Genomic DNA, 23,173 nt, shown 5'->3' on the forward strand with positions numbered 1-23,173 from the left:
ATTGCTCCCAAGGATGAAACAGACTTGTGGAGGTCAACAATTTATTTTCTGAGGTCTTGGCGGATTTTTAAAAAATTTTCCCATGATATCAAGCAAAGAGGCACTGAGTTTCAAGGTAGGCGTTGAAATACATCCACACGTACACCTCCAATTATCCTATCAGAACCCTCTAAAGCCATGACATAATTTTCTGGAAATTTCCAAGCTGTTTTAAGTCACAGTCAATTAATCTGTCTGTAAACAATTGTTGGAAAAATTACTTGTGTCATGCACAAAGTAGATGTCCTAACCGACTTGCCAAAACTATACTTTGTTAACAAGAAATTTGTGGAGTGGTTGAAAAACTAGTTTTAATGACTCCAACCTAAGTGTATGTAAACTTCCGACTTCAACTGTATATAGGTTATGTTGGCATAAATGATTCAGGCAGCAGGCGCAGGAATGCGTAATATATTTTTTTCATTTCACCAAATTTAAGGCGTGCCGTGTGAAGGCACGGGGACGAAGACCAAAGAAACATGTAACAAAACACAGGGTAGAAACCCAAACAAAAGAGCGAGGAATACCTCAAATAAATGTACACAATGATTAACACACGGGACGAGACCCGTAATCATCTGCGCAATTCACAAGGGCATGAAAGCTAAAACACATGGCACAGGTACTCACACGCACCAACGGACGTAGTAACAATAATCGACCGCCCAATGGAAACCAATGGGCACATATTTACAAATACAATCAATCAGTGGGAATCGGGGCCAGGTGTGCACAATAAAAATTCCAGAGGGATTCGAGAAAAAATATATATATATTGGTCATGGCTCGCGTCATCTCAGTGCAAAAGCCTTTATTACAGTCCCTGGTTCGAATTCAGGCTGTATCACATCCGACCGTGATTGGGAGTGCCTAGTAAGAACAAATTCCTAGTCCTAACTTGCCTAGTTAAATAAAGGTTACACTAAGAGCATGTCATACCTGTACTCTAATATTCTAATTATTGTCTAACCAATACTCAAACGGCGATTAAGTGAAAATAAAAATCTTATTGATTTATCAAGACCAGTCCCCATGCTTACCTCAAAGCAGCGTGAAACGATGCTAAAATAGTTGTAGGCTTTTGCTTCTAACTTTAATATGCTCTTTAAATAAATAAGACCTACACCATTTTTAACAGCACATTACTCAACACCAGTGAGACGTATTTCTCCTATGGTAGGCCTACAGTTTATATCGAAAAGAAGAAAATAATTAAATGACATGACTCTCCACCAATAATTAGATTAAGAGGATTGGTGGACTCTATATTAATATCTAAGGTGCATTTTCCGTTAGGATCTGAGAGAATATCTGAGAATATCTAAGGGGCTTTTATACAATTCTAAATTCATTAATAATAATAATCACATTGCTTAAAAAGTAATGATATTTTGGAGATTCAGTTTTCATTTAACCTAGAGTGAGCGATAAATAGGCAATTCTTGAACATGGGGTGAGACATTCTCACTAATTTGTAAATAAAGCCAGTTTGCTATTTAGAATTATTTATTTCTGGAGAAACCTAACTTGATTATTTAGCAGACATCACTTTCTAATATTCAGTCAACATGAAGATTATTTTTGAAATGAATTGCTCGACTGGTGTAGGTTTTCTCCATCTGTTGGTGTGCAACACTTGCATAGCAAGTTAGCTATATTTTCAGCACCAGCCACTGTTCACCTCCTATTGAATGTGCTGCGGTTGCTGCCAGTTGTTTTTTAAATTGAACCTTTATTTAACTAGGCAAGTCAGTTAAGAACAAATTCTTATTTACAAGGACAGCCTACTCCTTCCTCCCGTTGTACAGCGCCATATTTTCCATTCCATCCTAACGGAAACCCTGAGGGTTTCGTTTTTTGTTTTTCTCTGAATAGAAACACCATAATATTAATCAAATTAATGAAGTAAAATTTCTTAAAATCAATCCCATATACTATGTTATTACTAAAAAGGTTTTAAATTCTCTGTTAATGCCAATACGGAATACTATCAAATGCTTCTCAAAGATGCCCTCTGGTGGTTAAACTAGCACTAACTTGCATTAACAGAAAAAAATGGCTGACAGATAGATAACGTGCCACAGAATGCTGCAGCAGCACGCAAGGTGTGCTGCAGTATGACGCAACTTTTAAAGCAGGAACCGCCGTCATTTAACATACCATCACATAACATATCACACAACATAACATAACACACCATCACATAACATATCACACAACATAACATAACACACCATCACATAACATATCACCATCACATAACATATCACACAACATAACACACCATCACATAACATATCACACAACATAACATAACACACCATCACATAACATATCACACAACATAACACACCATCACATAACGTATCACACAACATAACATAATACACCATCACATAACATCATATTGTTTAAAATTGATTGGTTGATTGACTGATTGATTTTTGGGGTAAAAACTATTCGTATCGTTTAAAACCATTTAAAAGTACAAAGATTTCCCAGAGGAGAACACATGAAAGCATTAAGCTTATTTCTAATGTGGTTCTCGAGTAAAATAAATAAAAAACATTGCATTTGTGTTCCTCACATAACAAATGATCACTTAACATGACATCACTTAACATATCATCACATTGATGAAAAATAAACATTGTATTTATGTCCCTCCTAAGGTACCCCATATCCAGACTCGGTGGAAACACCCCTCTGTGGACAACAAGGACAGCTTCTACATCAACCTGTACCCAGAGTATGCCTCCATCAGCAGAGCCATACTGGACATCGTACAGTACTACAAGTGGAAGACAGTCACCGTGGTTTACGAGGACGCGACTGGTGAGTGATCTAAACAGACAAAGGGAAGGGAGCACTGCCACTACCTCATTCTCCGACCAAAGGTGCAACAATTGAGGAGCAAACTTGAAGTGAAGAGGAAATTCAGCAACTCTTTGACGACAGTGAAAGTTGAAGTTGATAGACATGCTTCAGTGGTAACTGAATATCCCCTTCACTTCAGTTTGATCTTAACAGACAATTAAGAAGACACATGTGGTCAATTATCTGACCTGGACAGTGAGACAGGATGTGATGGATGTCACTGGAAGGACCAGGAACATCTGGGCCCTAGATGTAGGCTAGGGGGACAGCAAAAAGCTAAGGGTGATAGAGGATAGCCTTGGCAGGTTCCTCTAGCAATGCTACATTGAGAAGAGCAAACTTTGCTAGTAAAAATAAATGCTATAGGTCTTATTAATCACATAGTTCTGTAGATGTGTGGCTATTCTATTTGTAAAAGGCATCAGCAGCAATGGCTCTAATAATATTGAAAAATTGCTTGCTTGCGTCAGCCAAGAATGAGAAGTTGTAGTAGCAGGACCCATAGGGCTTTGGTCAAAAGTAGTGCAGTACATAGGAAATAGGGTGCTGTTTGGGATGCAGCCTAGGACTCTTCTTTGCTTTGTGTTAGATGTGTTATGAAGGGCTAGTAGTTGAAATACCTGTATACCTATATATATACCTATATATATACCTATATATATACCTATATATATACCTATATATATACCTATATATATATATACCAATATATACCTATATATACCAATATATACCTATATATATACCTATATATACCAATATATACCTATATATATACCTATATATATACCTATATATATACCTATATATATATACCTATATATCGGAGTGTATATCGGAGTGTTTGTTTATTAGCCTGGTCCCAGATCTGTTTATTAGCCTGGTCCCAGATCTGTTTATTAGCCTTGTCCCAGATCTGTTTATTAGCCTGGTCCCATATCTGTTTGTTAGCCTGGTCCCAGATCTGTTTATTAGCCTGGTCCCAGATCTGTTTATTAGCCTGGTCCCAGATCTGTTTATTAGCCTGGTCCCAGATCTGTTTATTAGCCTGGTCCCAGATCTGTTTATTAGCCTGGTCCCAGATCTGTTTATAGCTGGGTCCCGATCTGTTTATTAGCCTGGTCCCAGATCTGTTTATTAGCCTGGTCCCAGATCTGTTTATTAGCCTGGTCCCAGATCTGTTTATTAGCCTGGTCCCAGATCTGTTTATTAGCCTGGTCCCAGATCTGTTTATTAGCCTGGTCCCAGATCTGTTTAATAGCCTGGTCCCAGATATGTTTATTAGCCTGGTCCCAGATCTGTTTATTAGCTTGGTCCCAGATCTGTTTATTAGCCTGGTCCCAGATCTGTTTATTAGCCTGGTCCCAGATCTGTTTATTAGCCTGGTCCCAGATCTGTTTATTAGCCTGGTCCCAGACCTGTTTATTAGCCTGGTCCCAGATCTGTTTGTGCTGTGCTGTCTTGCAATGTGGCAATACAGTGGCATCGGAAAGTATTCACACCCCTTGACTTTTTCTACATTTTGTTGTGTTACAGCCTGAATTTAAAAAGGATTAAATTGAGACTTCGATGTTGCGTCACTGACCTACACACAATACCCCATAATGTCAAAGTGGAGGTATGTTTTTCGAAAAGTTTACAAATGAATTCAAAATTAAAAGCTGAAATGTCTTGAGTCAATCAGTATTCCACCCCTTTGTTACGGCAAGCCTAAATAAGTTCTGTTGTAAAAATGTGCTTAACATAATATAATAACATAACAAGCTGCATGGACTCTATGTGCAGTAAGTGTTTAACATTTTTTTTTTAATGAATACCTCATCGCTGTACCCCACACATACAATTATATGTAAGGTCCCACAGTCAAGCAGTGAACAAATACCAGAGAGGTTTTCCATTGCCTCTCAAAGAAGGGCACCTATTGGTAGATGGATAAAAAAAGCAGACATTGAATATCCCTTTGAGCATGGTGAAGTTATTAATTACACTTTGGATGATGTATCAATACACCCAGTCACTACAAAGATACAGGTGTCCTTCCTAACTCAGTTGCCGGAGAGGAAGGAAACAGGTCAGGGATTTCACCACAGGCTTTCCAACAGGCACTGGGAGACAAATTCCCCTTTCAGCAGGTCAATAACCTAGAACACAAGACCAAATATACACTGGAGTTGTTTACCAAGACAACATTGAATGTTCCTGAGTGGCCTAGTTACATTTTTGACTTAAATTGGCCTGAATATCTATGGCATGACTTGACAATGGCAGTCTAGCAATGATCAACAACTAACTTGACAGAGCTTGAAGAATTTTAAATATAATAATGTGCAACATTAATTGTACAGTCCAGGTGTGCAAAGCTCTTAGAGAATTACCCAGAAAGACTCACAGCTGTAATTGCTGCCAAAGGTGATTCTAACATGTATTGACTCAGGGGTATGAATACTTGTGTAAATTAGATATTTCTGTATTTCATTTTAAATAAATGTGCAAACACTCCCTAAAAATCTATTTTCACTTTGTCATTATATGATATTGCGTTTAGATGAGTGAGATTTTTTTTTAAATCCGTTTTGAATTCAGGCTGTAACACAACAAAAAGGGGTATAAATACTTTCTGAAGGCACTTTTAATCAATCCCACCTTGATTAAACTGCCTTCTACCATCCTACTCTGAACAATTCCTCGACCATCCTAAACAATCCCTCTACCAACCTAAACAATCCCTCTACCATCCTAAACAATCCCTCTACCATCCTAAACAATCCCTCTACCATCCTAAACAATCCCTCTACCAACCTAAACAATCCCTCTACCTTCCTACTCTGAACAATCCCTCTACCATCCTAAACAATCCCTCTACCATCCTAAACAATCCCTCTACCATCCTAAACAATCCCTCTACCAACCTAAACAATCCCTCTACTGTCCTACTCTAAACAATCCCTCTACCAACCTAAACAATCCCTCTACCAACCTAAACAATCCCTCTACCATCCTAAACAATCCCTCTACCATCCTAAACAATCCCTCTACCAACCTAAACAATCCTTCTACCATCCTACTCTAAACAATCCCTCTACCAACCTAAACAATCCCTCTACCATCCTACTCTAAACAATCCCTCTACTGTCCTGCTCTAAACAATCCCTCTACCAACCTAAACAATCCCTCTACCATCCTAAACAATCCCTCTACCAACCTAAACAATTCCTCTACCATCCTACTCTAAACAATCCCTCTACCAACCTAAATAATCCCTCTACCATCCTAAACAATCCCTCTACCAACCTAAACAATCCCTCTACCATCCTAAACAATCCCTCTACCATCCTACTCTAAACAATCCCTCTACCATCCTAAACAATTCCTCTACCATCCTAAACAATCCCTCTACCAACCTAAACAATCCCTCTACCAACCTAAACAATCCCTCTACCATCCTAAACAATCCCTCTACCATCCTAAACAATCCCTCTACCAACCTAAACAATCCCTCTACCAACCTAAACAATCCCTCTACCATCCTAAACAATCCCTCTACCATCCTAAACAATCCCTCTACCATCCTAAACAATCCCTCTACCATCCTAAACAATCCCTCTACCATCCTAAACGATCCCTCTACTGTCCTACTCTAAACAATCCCTCTACCATCCTAAACAATCCCTCTACCGTCCTACTCTAAACAATTCCTCTATCCCCTCCTGTAGCCCCCTGACTATTACCAATTTAGTACACTCCCGCTGCGTCCCAAATGGTACCTCATTCCCTATTTAGTACACTACATTTGACCAGGGCCAATAGGCTTCAGTTAAATTGCACCGAATTAGATATGGTTATTATGAAGTTATAGTGTAAATATATTACTGGTTAATTGTTATTGTTGAGTTTAGGAAGTTATAGTGTGAATATATTACTGGATAATTGTTATTGTTGAGTTTAGGAAGTTATAGTGTGAATATATTACTGGATAATTGTTTTTGTTGTGCTGAGTTGTGGGATCATAATGTAGTCTGGCCACTACTAATAGGGTCATAGACATTGAGGCTTTTCTGAATATAATCATCTATTGTCTGTGTCCCAAATGTAGCCATATTCCATATACATGTATAGTGCACTGCTTTGACCAGAGTTCAATGGGTCTTGGTCAAAAGTAGTGCTGTCAGGCGTCTAGGTGTAGCAGGTAAGATGGAGTCAGGCGTCCAGGTGTAGCAGGTAAGGCGGAGTCAGGCGTCTAGGTGTAGCAGGTAAGATGGAGTCAGGCGTCCAGGTGTAGCAGGTAAGGCGGAGTCAGGCGTCTAGGTGTAGCAGGTAAGATGGAGTCAGGCGTCTAGGTGTAGCAGGTAAGGTGGAGTCAGGCGTCCAGGTGTAGCAGGTAAGGTGGAGTCAGGCGTCCAGGTGTAGCAGGTAAGGCGGAGTCAGGCGTCTAGGTGTAGCAGGTAAGATGGAGTCAGGCGTCCAGGTGTAGCAGGTAAGATGGAGTCAGGCGTCTAGGTGTAGCAGGTAAGATGGAGTCAGGCGTCCAGGTGTAGCAGGTAAGGTGGAGTCAGGCGTCTAGGTGTAGCAGGTAAGATGGAGTCAGGCGTCCAGGTGTAGCAGGTAAGATGGAGTCAGGCGTCTAGGTGTAGCAGGTAAGATGGAGTCAGGCGTCTAGGTGTAGCAGGTACGGCGGAGTCAGGCGTCTAGGTGTAGCAGGTAAGATGGAGTCAGGCGTCTAGGTGTAGCAGGTAAGGCGGAGTCAGGCGTCTAGGTGTAGCAGGTAAGATGGAGTCAGGCGTCCAGGTGTAGCAGGTAAGGCGGAGTCAGGCGTCTAGGTGTAGCAGGTAAGGCGGAGTCAGGCGTCCAGGTGTAGCAGGTAAGGCGGAGTCAGGCGTCTAGGTGTAGCAGGTAAGATGGAGTCAGGCGTCCAGGTGTAGCAGGTAAGGCGGAGTCAGGCGTCCAGGTGTAGCAGGTAAGATGGAGTCAGGCGTCTAGGTGTAGCAGGTAAGGCGGAGTCAGGCGTCTAGGTGTAGCAGGTAAGGCGGAGTCAGGCGTCCAGGTGTAGCAGGTAAGGCGGAGTCAGGCGTCTAGGTGTAGCAGGTAAGATGGAGTCAGGCGTCCAGGTGTAGCAGGTAAGGCGGAGTCAGGCGTCCAGGTGTAGCAGGTAAGATGGAGTCAGGCGTCCAGGTGTAGCAGGTAAGGCGGAGTCAGGCGTCCAGGTGTAGCAGGTAAGATGGAGTCAGGCGTCCAGGTGTAGCAGGTAAGGCGGAGTCAGGCGTCCAGGTGTAGCAGGTAAGATGGAGTCAGGCGTCCAGGTGTAGCAGGTAAGGCGGAGTCAGGCGTCCAGGTGTAGCAGGTAAGATGGAGTCAGGCGTCCAGGTGTAGCAGGTAAGATGGAGTCAGGCGTCCAGGTGTAGTAGGTAAGGCGGAGTCAGGCGTCCAGGTGTAGCAGGTAAGGCGGAGTCGGCGTCCAGGTGTAGCAGGTAAGATGGAGTCAGGCGTCCAGGTGTAGCAGGTAAGATGGAGTCAGGCGTCCAGGTGTAGTAGGTAAGGCGGAGTCAGGCGTCCAGGTGTAGCAGGTAAGGCGGAGTCAGGCGCAGGACACAGAGATGAGTAATTCACGTAATTTTACTCAAAACAACAAATATTCCAAGAAGGAAAATAACCAAGTTCACAAACACAGTCCAACTTACAACGAACAAACACGCACAAAACCATGGGGGAAACCAGAGGGTTAAATAAGGAACATATATTTATGGGAATGGAAACCAGGTGTGTACAATGAAGACAAAACAAATGGAAAATGAAAAGTGGATCGGTGGCGGCTAGAAAACCGGTGACGTTGACCGCCGAACGCCGCCCGAACAACTTCGACGGAAGTCGTGACAAGTGCACTACATACACTGAGTGTACAAACATTAGGAACACCTTCCTAATATGGAGTTGCATCCCATTTTGCCCTCAGAACAGCCTCAGTTCGTCGGGGCGTGGACTCTACAAGGTGTTAAAGTGTTCCACAGGGATGCTGGCACATGTTGATTCCAATGCTTCCCACAGTTGGGTCAAGTTGGCTGAATGTCCTTTGGGTGGTGGACCATTCCTGATACACATGGAAAACTGTTAAGCGTGTAAAACCCAGCAGCGTTGCAGTTCTTGACACACTCAAACCGGTGCGCCTGGCACCTACTACCATACCCCGTTCAAAGGAACTTAAATCTTTTGTCTTGCCCATTCACCGTCTGAATGGCACACATACACAATCCATGTCTCAATTGTCTCAAGGCTTAAAAATCCTTCTTTATCCTGTCATCCTCCCCTTCATCTACACTGATTGTAGTGGATTTAACAAGTCACATCAATAAGGGGGAAGGAAAGGGGGGATACCTAGTCAGTTGTCCAACTGAATGTATTCAACTGAAATGTGTCTTCCGCATTTAACCCAACCCCTCTGAATCAGAGAGGTGCGGCGGGGGCTGCCTTGAGTTTAGTTCCTCTCCAAATGTATTTCCTCTCCAGTCATATCATATTATTGCTGGAGTTTGGTTTCGTCCTTCACTCATCCTCTCAAACACGTTGTCTGATCTGAAGGGTCACATTGAATTTACTGCTTTGACCTACGTCATCCAAATCGTATGATATGTTACGAATTTGTAAGTGCTTAAGATCCCCGGACTGTGTCTTTAATCTGCTTTGAACCAGGATCGGTTTGCAAAGCCTCTTTACTCATAACATATATCTGTATTTATTTCCTTCCCTTCTCTGTCCCAGGATTAATTCGTCTTCAGGAGCTGATCAAAGCTCCGTCCAGGTACAGCATCAAGATTAAGATTCGCCAGCTGCCGACGGAGAGTAAAGATGCCCGGCCGTTACTAAAGGAGATGAAGAAGGGGAGAGAGTTCTATGTCATCTTCGACTGTTCCTACCAGACCTCCGCAGATATACTCAAACAGGTCAGTATGTCTGCTTACCCTTCTTCTCCTTTCCTCTCCTTTCCTCTCCTCTCCTCTCCTCTTTTTCCCTCTCCTCTCCTCTCCTCTCCTCTCCTCTCCTCTCCTCTCCTCTCCTCTCCTCTCCTCTCCTCTCCTGTCCTGTCCTGTCCTGTCCTGTCCTCTCCTCTCCTCTCCTCTCCTCTCCTCTCCTCTCCTGTCCTCTCCTCTCCTCTCCTGTCCTGTCCTGTCCTTTCCTCTCCCTTCCATCTCCTTTCCTCTTATACACAGTTCCAGTTTGGATTTTGTGGCCAGACAGATTAGTCGATTTTCTATCCCCTGCAGAAATCCTACAGTATGTTCATTTCCAATGCCAAATCGAGCTTGTTTCTATTCAGACACACACATTTAAAACCAGTAGCTGTGAAACAGATGAATGGAAACGCCACACGAATGTGTACCAATTGAGACATTTATTACTCATACAGTCACCTAAATGCACAGCGAGCATACCAAACAAAATGAGCCCCTGCTAGAAACGGGGGAAGTGTGTAATTTGCAGTGGGCCCAGGGGTATGGCTATAGTTATGGATGGATGGAGTTTAAGCTAGTAAATGTGATTTGTGCTGGCTTGGGCAGAACACTAGTGGTGTGTGAGCTGAGCTCTGTCTATCTCTTCTGTCCCAAATGGAACCCTATTTCCTATATAGTATACTTCTTTTTAATCCAAAGCTCTATGGGTCCTGGTCAAAAGTAGTACACTATTTAGGGAATAGGGTGCCCTTTGGGACTCATCCTCTCTGTCTCTCCTATACAGATCATGTCCATGGGGATGATGACTGAGTATTACCACTTCTTCTTCACTACTCTGGTAAGAACATAGTTTTATTACTCTGATTCAGACCGTATGTCTAAACGGCACACCTTGTACTGATCGTATTAATCCAAATACACACTATTTAGAAACGTACTGTTTGGTCAAAACGAATGCAGTAAGTAACAAATAACCAGAGTACTAGTCTCCTGCTACTGGGAATACCTCATCTAAATGTGCAATTGCATTGATTCCTACCATTGGTTCATTTTGGTACAGCGCGTCCCCCTCAGCGGATTATCAGCTGTTGTCAAAGCACATGGGTTTCAGAAATACGATTCTCTTCCTCAATAGTGTGCAAAGAATTCTACAAGATGAAAAGCTTAAATGAGTAGGAAATGCTGGCATTTAAAGCATACACAACATTTTAGCAATGTCACATAAAATAAAACTTTATTTTTTCATATACCCAAAATGCCTACAATTCAGACCTCAAGTACGGGTATCCAGATACGGCCTATAAGGGTAATATAAAGACTGCTGGTGAACACATTTCAAACCAAACAGGTGTGTTGAAATCTAATGGAATAGTAATATGTGTACTTTTCTCAAATGCCATGGAATTACATATTACACTCTTCTCCCATCGTTTTGAGATTCTCTGAGTATATCCTTTGAAAGGTCAATCGTTTTGAGGATTAAAGGCAGGGGTGAAAGGTCAATTGTTTTGAGGGTTATAGGTAGGGCTGAAAGGCCAATCGTTTTGAGGATTATTGACAGGGCCGAAAGGTCAATCATTTTGATGGTTATTGAGAGGGCCGAAAGGCCAATCGTTTTGAGGGTTATAGGTAGAGTCTGGAGTTTACCCTGACCACGTTATTTGACCTTGTGCCATTGACTGACCAAACAAACTCCAGGTGTTTCTCCTTCCTGTTTGTTACTAACTCCAGGTATTTCTCCTTCCTGTTTGTTACTAACTCCAGGTGTTTCTCCTTCCTGTTTGTTACTAACTCCAGGTGTTTTCTCTCAGGACCTGTTTGTTACTAACTCCAGGTGTTTCTCCTTCCTGTTTGTTACTAACTCCAGGTGTTTTCTCTCAGGACCTGTTTGTTACTAACTCCAGGTGTTTCTCCTTCCTGTTTGTTACTAACTCCAGGTGTTTTCTCTCAGGACCTGTTTGTTACTAACTCCAGGTGTTTTCTCTCAGGACCTGTTTGTTACTAACTCCAGGTGTTTCCTCTCAGGACCTGTTTGTTACTAACTCCAGGTGTTTTCTCTCAGGACCTGTTTGTTACTAACTCCAGGTGTTTCTCCTTCCTGTTTGTTTCTAACTCCAGGTGTTTTCTCTCAGGACCTGTTTGTTACTAACTCCAGGTGTTTTCTCTCAGGACCTGTTTGTTACTAACTCCAGGTGTTCTCTCTCAGGACCTGTTTGTTACTAACTCCAGGTGTTTTCTCTCAGGACCTGTTTGTTACTAACTCCAGGTGTTTTCTCTCAGGACCTGTTTGTTTCTAACTCCAGGTGTTCTCTCTCAGGACCTGTTTGTTACTAACTCCAGGTGTTTTCTCTCAGGACCTGTTTGTTACTAACTCCAGGTGTTTTCTCTCAGGACCTGTTTGTTACTAACTCCAGGTGTTTTCTCTCAGGACCTGTTTGTTACTAACTCCAGGTGTTTTCTCTCAGGACCTGTTTGTTACTAACTCCAGGTGTTTCTCCTTCCTGTTTGTTACTAACTCCAGGTGTTTTCTCTCAGGACCTGTTTGTTACTAACTCCAGGTGTTTTCTCTCAGGACCTGTTTGTTACTAACTCCAGGTGTTTCCTCTCAGGACCTGTTTGTTACTAACTCCAGGTGTTTTCTCTCAGGACCTGTTTGTTACTAACTCCAGGTGTTTCTCCTTCCTGTTTGTTTCTAACTCCAGGTGTTTTCTCTCAGGACCTGTTTGTTACTAACTCCAGGTGTTTTCTCTCAGGACCTGTTTGTTACTAACTCCAGGTGTTTTCTCTCAGGACCTGTTTGTTACTAACTCCAGGTGTTCTCTCTCAGGACCTGTTTGTTACTAACTCCAGGTGTTTTCTCTCAGGACCTGTTTGTTACTAACTCCAGGTGTTTTCTCTCAGGACCTGTTTGTTACTAACTCCAGGTGTTTTCTCTCAGGACCTGTTTGTTACTAACTCCAGGTGTTTTCTCTCAGGACCTGTTTGTTTCTAACTCCAGGTGTTCTCTCTCAGGACCTGTTTGTTACTAACTCCAGGTGTTTTCTCTCAGGACCTGTTTGTTACTAACTCCAGGTGTTTTCTCTCAGGACCTGTTTGTTACTAACTCCAGGTGTTTTCTCTCAGGACCTGTTTGTTACTAACTCCAGGTGTTTTCTCTCAGGACCTGTTTGTTACTAACTCCAGGTGTTTTCTCTCAGGACCTGTTTGTTACTAACTCCAGGTGTTTCTCCTTCCTGTTTGTTTCTAACTCCAGGTGTTTTCTCTCAGGACCTGTTTGTTACTAACTCCAGGTGTTTCTCCTTCCTGTTTGTTACTAACTCCAGGTGTTTTCTCTCAGGACCTGTTTGTTACTAACTCCAGGTGTTTTCTCTCAGGACCTGTTTGTTTCTAACTCCAGGTGTTTTCTCTCAGGACCTGTTTGTTACTAACTCCAGGTGTTTTCTCTCAGGACCTGTTTGTTACTAACTCCAGGTGTTTTCTCTCAGGACCTGTTTGTTACTAACTCCAGGTGTTTTCTCTCAGGACCTGTTTGTTTCTAACTCCAGGTGTTTCCTCCTTCCTCAGGACCTATTTGCTCTGGACCTGGAGCCGTACCGGTACAGCGGTGTGAACATGACCGGGTTCCGTCTCCTCAACATAGACAACCCCCAGGTCGCCTCCGTGGTGGACAAGTGGTCCATGGAGCGCCAGCAGGCCCCGCCCAAACCAGAGACGGGCATGCTGGATGGCATGATGACGGTACGTTGGCCAAATGTTGACAAAGGTTTATGTGACCCAATTATGCCATTTTGTCAAGAAGTATTTAATTTAATATGTGACCGACCGGCTTGATTCGGGCTTATGTAGGAAAATTAGAAATTGTGATTTTTACATTGGATAAAAGTAGAGACTCAGAGCTAGAAAATGGTATATCATACACAACAGTTGAGGAACAATTGGAAAGTCATTTTTCTTTGAAAGTTGATAAACGTGTAACCTCACTTTTGAGAAAATGCACCTTGAATGTTTTGGTACCTACTGGAGAGCTCTTCTTTGTCTACACCCATTCAGCATCGTTCACACCCTCTTAAGCTTTAGCCCCACCCATCTCTTTAAGGATTCACATGTGAGGCCATGTACTAAACAACCAAAGATTAAAGGCTGGTTTATAATACGTGTGTGTTCGTAAATTTATTCTGGAGTGCCAGTGTGCTCTGGGCGTTCGTAAACTCAGAGCATTGTCAGATTGTCTGTTCGTAAATTCAGAGTGTTTCGCTCTCGGAGCGTTCAGAGCGCACTCTGGACGCTCTGGCCGAGGAGTAGGGTTGATCTGAACGTTCTGACCGAACAACAGCAGTCACGCACCCAAGCTAACTGGCTAACGTTGGCTAGCTTGCTAGCTACTTCCAGACACAAATGAGAGAACACCTCACTCTGACCATTCTACTCACCCTAGCAGAGCTGGTTAGGCTGTTTTCATGTTATCCAGGGCGTTGGTGACTGCAACTGTGTTGCCAGCAATAATTTAATTACTCTTTTTTGCCTACGTTTACTGACACCGGCCATATTCAACGGGTGTTGAGCATTCGTAAATTCGCCAGTTATTCTGCGCTCTGGCACACTCAGACGAGAGTGCTCTGAAATTGGAGTAGATAGCCAGAGCGAATTTACCAGCTACCTCTATCGACATTTGTCGCAGTGACATCATAACCATTCTTTTGAAATGGTTACTTGCATAGTGGAGTCTTTTGTTTAGACATGGAGCTAGCTGGCTAGCTAAACAATGAACCATAATCCCAACTCATAACGTTACTACCTATCTGCAGGTTGCTATTCAACCAGGTTCAATGTTAGCTAGCTAACATTAGGCTATAGCTTGCAATGCAAATACCTCTGAGATACAAATAATATTACTACACAGATCATACACATAATGTTAGCTAGCTAAACAGCCAGCTACCGTTAGCTAACTAGCTAACAGTACACTTTAACGTGAAATGAAAATGCCTTTCTGACAAACTTAGGAACTTCTAATATCTGAAAATGTAGCTAGCTAGAATATCTTACCCGTTACATGGATGGATGCTCCTCCCTTTCTGTCACGGATGCAATGGTTGCCCTTAGTTTGAAGATGGAAACCAGAGACAGGTGTTTTATACAACAGCCTTCTGTGTGTTCTCTTTCCGAGTCCATCTGCATATTTGCAATAAAACTCTAATTCAACTGATTTCAAAACTCGGTCCTCCAGAAAGTGGAGTACAACAATTATGCAGTTCTACTAAATGATATCTTTCAAAAAAGCAGTGTTAGAAAGGATTACCTACACATACTCATGACCAGCTCATGTTATAGACAGCAGTGTGCTACACGGCAGACCAATCCGAACTCATTTTTTATTTTATTGATTTCACCTTTATTTAACCAGGTAGGCCAGTTGAGAACAAGTTTACAGTCTAACCAGACACCTTGGTATTTGTAGTTGTCCACATATTCTTACACGGAACCAAAACCGGCTGCGTGCGTGCGCCATCGTGCGTCATCTTGCATGAATCTATTTTGTCCCCCCATACCAAACGCGATCACGACACGCAAGTTAAATTACCAAAACAAACTCTGAACCAATTATATTAATTTGGGGACAGGTCGAAAAGCATTACATTTACATTTACATTTAAGTCATTTAGCAGACGCTCTTATCCAGAGCGACTTACAAAATTGTTGCATTCACCTTATGATATCAAGTGGAACAACCACTTTACAATAGTGCATCTAAATCTTTTAGGGGGGGGGGGGGTTAGAAGGATTACTTTGTCCTATCCCAGGTATTCCTTAAAGAGGTGGGGTTTCAGGTGTCTCCGGAAGATGGTGATTGACTCCACTGTCCTGACGTCGTGAGGGAGCTTGTTCCACCATAGGGGTGCCAGAGCAGCGAACAGTTTTGACTGGGCTGAGCGGGAACTGTGCTTCCTCAGAGGTAGGGGGGCCAGCAGGCCAGAGGTGGATTAGCGCAGTGCCCTCGTTTGGGTGTAGGGACTGATCAGAGCCTGAAGGTACGGAGGTGCCGTTCCCCTCACGGCTCCGTAGGCAAGCACCATGGTCTTGTAGCGGATGCGAGCTTCAACTGGAAGCCAGTGGAGAGAGCGGAGAGAGCGGAGGAGCGGGGTGACGTGAGAGAACTTGGGAAGGTTGAACACCAGACGGGCTGCGGCGTTCTGGATGAGTTGTAGGGGTTTAATGGCACAGGCAGGGAGCCCAGCCAACAGCGAGTTGCAGTAATCCAGATGGGAGATGACAAGTCCCTGGATTAGGACCTGCGCCGCTTCCTGTGTGAGGCAGGGTCGTACTTAAACATGTATGGTACTTTAGCTAGTTAGCTTGCACTTGCTAGCTAATTTGTCCTATTTTGCTAGCTTGCTGTTGCTAGTTAATTTGTCCTGGGATATAAACATTGAGTTGTTATTTTACCTGAAATGCACAAGGTCCTCTACTCCGCCAATTAATCCACACATAAAACGGTCAACCGAATCGTTTCAAGTCATCTCTCTTCCTTCCAGGCTTTTTCTTCTCTTGACTTTATATTGCGATTGACAATTTTTATAAATTAGGTGCATTACCGCCACTGACCTCGCTCGTCTTTCAGTCACCCACGTGGGTATAACCAATGAGGAGATGGCACGTGGGTACCTGCTTCTATAAACCAATGAGGAGATGGGAGAGGCAGGACTTGCAGCGCGATCTCGTCAGAAATAGAACTGATTTCAATTTTAGCCCTTGGCAACGCAGGCGCCAAGGGCCTGCGTTGCCAGTGTGGGTGCAATAATTGAATAACATAGATTTCTAAATTTATTTTGCAACGCTCGTGCACGCGACACAGACAGGCTGACTACACCACTCGCGTTGCGTGCGCCCTCCTATCCCTCCTAGTCCTCCTATCCCTCCTAGTCCTCCTAACCCTCCTAGTCCTACTATCCCTCCTAGTCCTCCTATCCCTCCTAGTCCTCCTATCCCTCCTAGTCCTCCTAACCCTCCTTGTCCTCCTATCCCTCCTAGTCCTCCTAGTCCCCCTAACCCTCCTAATTCTCCTAATCCTCCTATCCCTCCTAGTCCCCCTAACCCTCCTAATTCTCCTAATCCTCCTATCCCTGCTAGTCCTCCTAACCCTCCTAATTCTCCTAATCCTCATAACCCTCCTAGTCCTCCTAACCCTCCTAATTCTCCTAATCCCCCTAACCCTCCTAGTCCTCCTATCCTTCCTAGTCCTCCTAACCCTCCTTGTCCTCCTAACCCTCCTAGTCCTCCTATCCTTCCTAGTCCTCCTATCCTTCCTAGTCCTCCTAACCCTCCTTGTCCTCCTAACACTCCTAGTCCTCCTAATCCTTCTAACCCTCCGAATCCTCATATCCCTCCTAACCCTCCTAGTCCTTCTAACCCTCCTATCCTCATATCCCTCCTATTCCTCCTATCCTTCCTATTCCTCCTAACCCTCATTGTCCTCCTATCCCTCCTAATCCTCCTATCCCTCCTAGTCCTCCTAACCCTCCTAGTCCTCCTATCCTTCCTAGTCCTCCTAACCATCCTTGTCCTCCTAATCCTCCTATCCCTCCTAGTCCTCCTAACTCTCCTAGTCCTCATATCCCTCCTAACCCTCCTAATCCTCCTAACCCTCCTAGCCCTTCTAACCCACCTAGTCCTTCTATCCAGTGCTGTCAAATCAGTCGAGGTGAGGAAAAAGAGACAAGGAAGACTCCGTAGAACCGGGGTAGGCAACCCTGTTCGTGCAGGATTGTGTCCCAACATGGCACCACACCAGAACAACTGAGCTAATTGATTAGTTCAGTGATTGACTAAATTCAACACACCTGGTTTTCCAGGTTGGTTACAGGGTCTTCAGAAAGTATTCACAACCCTTGACTTTTCCCACATTTTGTTGTGTTACAGTCTGAATATAAAATTGATTAAATTGAGATTTTGTGTCACTGGCCTACACACAATACCCCACAATACCTCATAATGTCAAAGTGGAATTGTATAACATGAAAAGCTGAAATGTCTTGACTAAATAAGTATTCAACCCCTTTGTTATGGCAAACCTATATAAGTTCAGGAGTAAAAATGTGCTTAACAAGTCACATAATAAGTTGCATGGACTCACTCTGTGTGCAGTAATAGTGTTTAACATGATTTTCGAATGACTACCTAATTTCTGTACCGCACACATATAATTAACTGTAAGGTAGTCAAGCAGTGCATTTCAAACACAAAATTAAACCACAGAGACCAGGGAGGGCACAAAACATGGATCCTATTTGCAGTAAGGCACTAAAGTAAAACTGCAATAAATGTGGCAAAGAAATGAACTTTATGTCCTGAATACAAAGCATTATGTTTGGGGCAAATTCAACACAACACAACACAGAGTACCACTCTTCATATTTTCAAGCATGGTGGTGGCTGCATCATGTTATGGTTATGCTTGTAATCATTAAAGACTGGGGAGTTTTCAGGATAATAAAGAAACAGAATGGCAAAATCCTAGAGGAAAATCTGGTTCAGGCTGCTTTCCACCAGACTCTGGGAGATTAATTCACCTTTTAGTAGGACAATAACCTAAAACACAAGACCCAATATATATTGGAGTTGATTACCAAGATGACAGTGAATGTTCCTGAGTGGCCGAGTTACAGTTTTCACTTAAATCTACTTGAAAATCTATGGCAAGACTTGAAAATGGCTGTCTAGTAATGATTAACAAAAAACTTGACGGAGCTTGAATAATTTTTTAAAGAATGATATGCAAATATTTTACAATCCAGGTGTGCAAAGCTCATAGAGACTTACTCAGAAAGACTCACAGCTGTAATCGCTGCCAAAGGTGATTCTAACATGTATTGACTCAGGGGTGTGAATAATTATGTAAATTAGATATTTCTGTATTTCATTTTCAATCAATTAGAAAAAAATTCTAAAAACATATTTTCACTTTGTCATTATGGGGTATTGTATGTAGATGGGTGAGAAAACATTATATTTAATCCATTTTGAATTCAGGCTGTAGCACAACAAAATGTGTAATAAGTCAAGGGGTATGAATACTTTCTGAAGGCTCTGTAAATCAAAAACATGAAGTGCCTGTGGTCCTCCAGGACCAGGGTTGCCGTACACTATTGAGATCAATTTAAAGCCAACTTTTTTTTTAACACATCTCTTCCAGACTGAGGCAGCGTTGATGTATGATGCTGTGTACATGGTGGCAGCAGCCTCCCAGCTCTCCACTCAGATCACTGTCAGCTCACTGCAGTGCCACAGACACAAACCCTGGCGCTTCGGAGCACGATTCATGAACATGTTCAAAGAGGTGAGTGAGGCAAGCCACTTTATAAAGGAGTATTCCCTCTATCCCTCACTCCCTCCTCTTTCCAACCTCCCCACATCCCTCACTCACTCCCTCCTCATCCCTCACTCCCCTCATACCTCACTCCCTCCTCTTTCCAACCTCCCCTCATCCCTCACTCACTCCCTCCTCATCCCTCACTCCCCTCATACCTCACTCCCTCCTCTTTCCGACCTCCCCTCATCCCTCACTCCCTCCTCATCCCTCACTCCCTCCTCATCCCTCACTCCCCTGATCCCTCGGGGGGGGGGGGGGGGGGGGGGGGGGGGGGGGGGGTTGGTCCTGGTCGGTCTCTGAATGGGAGACCAGATGCTGCTGGAGGTGGTGTTGGAAGTCCAGTAGGGGGCAGTCTTCCCTCTGGTCTAAGGCGATCCCAGGGCAGTGATTGGGGACATTGCCCTGCATAGGGTGCCATCTTTCGGATGGGATATTAAACTGGTATCCTGACTCTCTGTCGTCATTAAAAAATGCCATGGCACTTTTCGTAAGAGTAGGGGTGTTAAACCTGGTGTCGTGGCTAAATTCCCAACCTGGCCCCATTCCACCATGGCCACCTAATCATCCTCCTAATTGGCATATATCACTCTCCACCTGATAGCTGATGAGTGGTGAGCGTTCTGGCACAAAACGGTCGGCGTGCCACACATTGGTGGTGGATGAGGTGAGTTTCCCCCTACTATGTAAAAGTACCTCAGTTGGTAGAAAAGTGCTATATAAATCCAATCAATTATTTTCCCTGCTCACTTGATCCTTCAATCTATTTGTTCTCACCTCCCTTCATGCCTCTTTCCCTCTTTTCACACTCCTTCATCCATTCTTTCACATCTCACTGCCTTCAACTTATTTAATCACTGGTGGTCTATAGAGAATGGAGTTAAGACCAGATCCTACCAAGGTGTGGAGTGTGTGTGTGTGTGTGTGTGTCATTAAGTTCTTAATTGTTTTTCACAATGGAGGAAATCATGCCTTGCTTGTGGTTGACAATGACTGAAGAGGTGTTACCTGTTAGCAGTACACTACATGGAGGTGTGTAATGCGGTAATATTGGTTAAAATATTTATGTGGTGGAAATTCAACACCAGCGAAACCTGAGGTCAGTATTAAATGAATGACTTTTTACTATCAGTTAACTGGAGGGGTTACAACAAACACTGCACACCCAGTACAAGTCGGTCAGAAGCTCCCTCGGGCGGTCCCTTCAGTTCTCTTATGTACAGCTACTCAGACAAGTTATATAGGCATGATTTACATTATTTATTATTAACGTTTCTGCATGTGACAGACCGATAGCTCACAAGGCTTCTTGTCTCAAAGCTGAGACCTTGAAACTGAGATACTAATTTCAGTTCCCAGAGCAATGTTCTGGGCGTACTGCCAAATTGCTTATACAGTGATAGTGAGAAATCCTCCCATGTACAATCAATCAGTCACTCGAATGAACCCAACCAAGTTGATTATTTGAAAATTAGCATTATGTTTAGATATTTGATTTATTTATTTCACCTTTATTTAACCAGATAGGCAAGTTGAGAACAAGTTCTCATTTACAATTGCGACCTGGCCAAGATAAAGAAAAGCAGTTCGACACATACAACAACACAGAGTTACAGATGGAGTAAAACAAACATACAGTCAATAATATAGTAGAAAAATAAGTCTATATACAAAGTGAGCAAATGAGGTGAGATAAGGGAGGTAAAGGCAAAAAAGGCCATGGTGGCGAAGTAAATACAATACAGCAAGTAAAACACTGGAATGGTAGATTTGCAATGGAAGAAAGTGCAAAGCAGAAATAGAAATAACGGGGTGCAAAGGAGCAAAATAAATAAATAAATAAATACAGTAAGGGATGAGGTAGTTGTTTGGGCTAAATTATAGATGGGCTATGTACAGGTGCAGTAATCTGTGAGCTGCTCTGACAGCTGGTGCTTAAAGCTAGTGAGGGAGATAATGTTTTTCCATTTTTAGAGATTTTTGTAGTTCGTTACAATCATTGGCTGCAGAGAACTGGAAGGAGAGGCGGCCTAAGGAGGAATTGGCTTTGGGGGTGACCAGAGAGATATACCTGCTGGAGCGCGTGCTACAGGTGGGTGCTGCTATGGTGACCAGCGAGCTGAGATAAGGGGGAACTTTACCTAGCAGGGTCTTGTAGATGACCTGGAGCCAGTGGGTTTGGCGACGAGTATGAAGCGAGGGCCAGCCAACGAGAGCGTACAGGTCGCAGTGGTGGGTAGTATATGGAGCTTTGGTGACAAAACGGATGGCACTGTGATAGACTGCATCCAATTTATTGAGTAGGGTATCGGAGGCTATTTTGTAAATGACATCGCCGAAGTCGAGGATCGGTAGAATGGTCAGTTTTACGAGGGTATGTTTGGCAGCATAAGTGAAAGAGGTTTTGTTGCGAAATAGGAAGCCGATTCTAGATTTGGATTTGGATTGTAGTTGTTTGATGTGAGTCTGGAAGGAGAGTTTACAGTCTAACCAGACACCTAGGTATTTGTAGTTGTCCACATATTCTAAGTCAGAACCGTCCAGAGTAGTGATGCTGGACGGGCGAGCAGGTGCAGGCAGCGATCGGTTGAAGAGCATGCATTTAGTTTTACTTGTATTTAAGAGCGGTTGTAGGCCACGGAAGGAGAGTTGTATGGCATTGAAGCTCGTCTGGAGGGTAGTTAACACAGTGTCCAAAGAAGGGCCAGAAGTATACAGAATGGTGTCGTCTGCGTGGAGGTGGATCAGAGACTCACCAGCAGCAAGAGCGACATCATTGATGTATACAGAGAAAAGAGTCGGCCCAAGAATTGAACCCTGTGGCACCCCCATAGAGACTGCCAGAGGCCTTGACAACAGGCCCTCCGATTTGACACACTGAACTCTATCGGAGAAGTAGTTGGTGAACCAGGCGAGGAGAAACCATATGATCTGTGTACGATCTGATGCTCACAAACATAACATTTTCATTACATCTATTATACTGTATATACCTCAAATGCAGCCTGTAATAAGACTAAGCAACTAGCCTACTAAAATGTTTATCTGACTACGTATACAGTTCGATGTCGGAAGTTTACATACTCTTAGGTTGGAGTCATTAAAACTCATTTTTCAACCACTCCACAAATTTCTTGTTAACAAACTATAGTTTTGGCAAGTCAGTTAGGACATTTACTTTGTGCATGACACAAGTCATATTTCCAACAATTGTTTACAGACAGATTATTTCACTTATAATTCACTGTATCACAATTCCAGTGGGTCAGAAGTTTACATACACTAAGTTGATTGTGCCTTCAAACAGCTTGGAAAATAACAGGAAATTATCTCATGGCTTTAGAAGCTTCTGATAGGCTAATTGACATATTTTGAGTAAATTGGAGGTGTACCTGTGGATGTATTTCAAGACCTACCTTCAAACTCAGTGCCTCTTTGCTTGACATCATGGGAAAATCAAAAGAAATCAGCCCCAAAAAATTGTAGACCTCCACCAGTCTGGTTCATCCTTGGGAGAAATTTCCAAACGCCTGAAGATACCACATTCATCTGTACAAACAATAGTGTGCAAGTATAAACACCATGGGACCACGCAGCCGTCATACCGCTCAGGAAGGAGACACATTATGTCTCCTAGAGATGAATGTACTTTGGTGCGAGAAGTGCAAATCAATTCCAGAACAACAGCAAAGGACCTTGTGAAGATGCTGGAGGAAACAGGCACAAAAGTGTCTATATCCACAGTAAAACGAGTCCTATATCGACATAACCTGAAAGGCCGCTCAGCAAGGAAGAAGCCACTGCTCCAAAACCACCATAAAAATGCCTAACTACGGTTTGCAACTGCATATGGGGACAAAGATTGTACATTTTAGGGAAATGTCCTCTGGTCTGATGAAACAAAAATAGAACTGTTTGGCCATAATGACCATTGCTATGTTTGGAGGACAAG

General features: G+C 43.2%; 1 protein-coding gene across 2 annotated transcripts in view; it reads left to right on the plus strand.

Annotated features, from left to right (window-relative positions):
* LOC115163808 (glutamate receptor ionotropic, kainate 1) overlaps positions 1-23,173 on the plus strand; it is a 124,213-nt gene that overhangs the window by 66,486 nt on the left and 34,554 nt on the right. For both annotated transcript variants that reach the window (XM_029715990.1, XM_029715991.1), the window contains exons 4-8: positions 2,712-2,874; positions 9,667-9,848; positions 10,642-10,695; positions 13,422-13,595; positions 19,048-19,191. In XM_029715990.1, the coding sequence (XP_029571850.1) occupies positions 2,712-2,874; positions 9,667-9,848; positions 10,642-10,695; positions 13,422-13,595; positions 19,048-19,191 (717 nt within the window). The remainder of the gene's footprint in view (positions 1-2,711; positions 2,875-9,666; positions 9,849-10,641; positions 10,696-13,421; positions 13,596-19,047; positions 19,192-23,173) is intronic.

The sequence above is a fragment of the Salmo trutta genome, chromosome 26 (genome assembly GCF_901001165.1).
Source record: "Salmo trutta chromosome 26, fSalTru1.1, whole genome shotgun sequence".
Classification (NCBI taxonomy): domain Eukaryota; kingdom Metazoa; phylum Chordata; class Actinopteri; order Salmoniformes; family Salmonidae; genus Salmo; species Salmo trutta.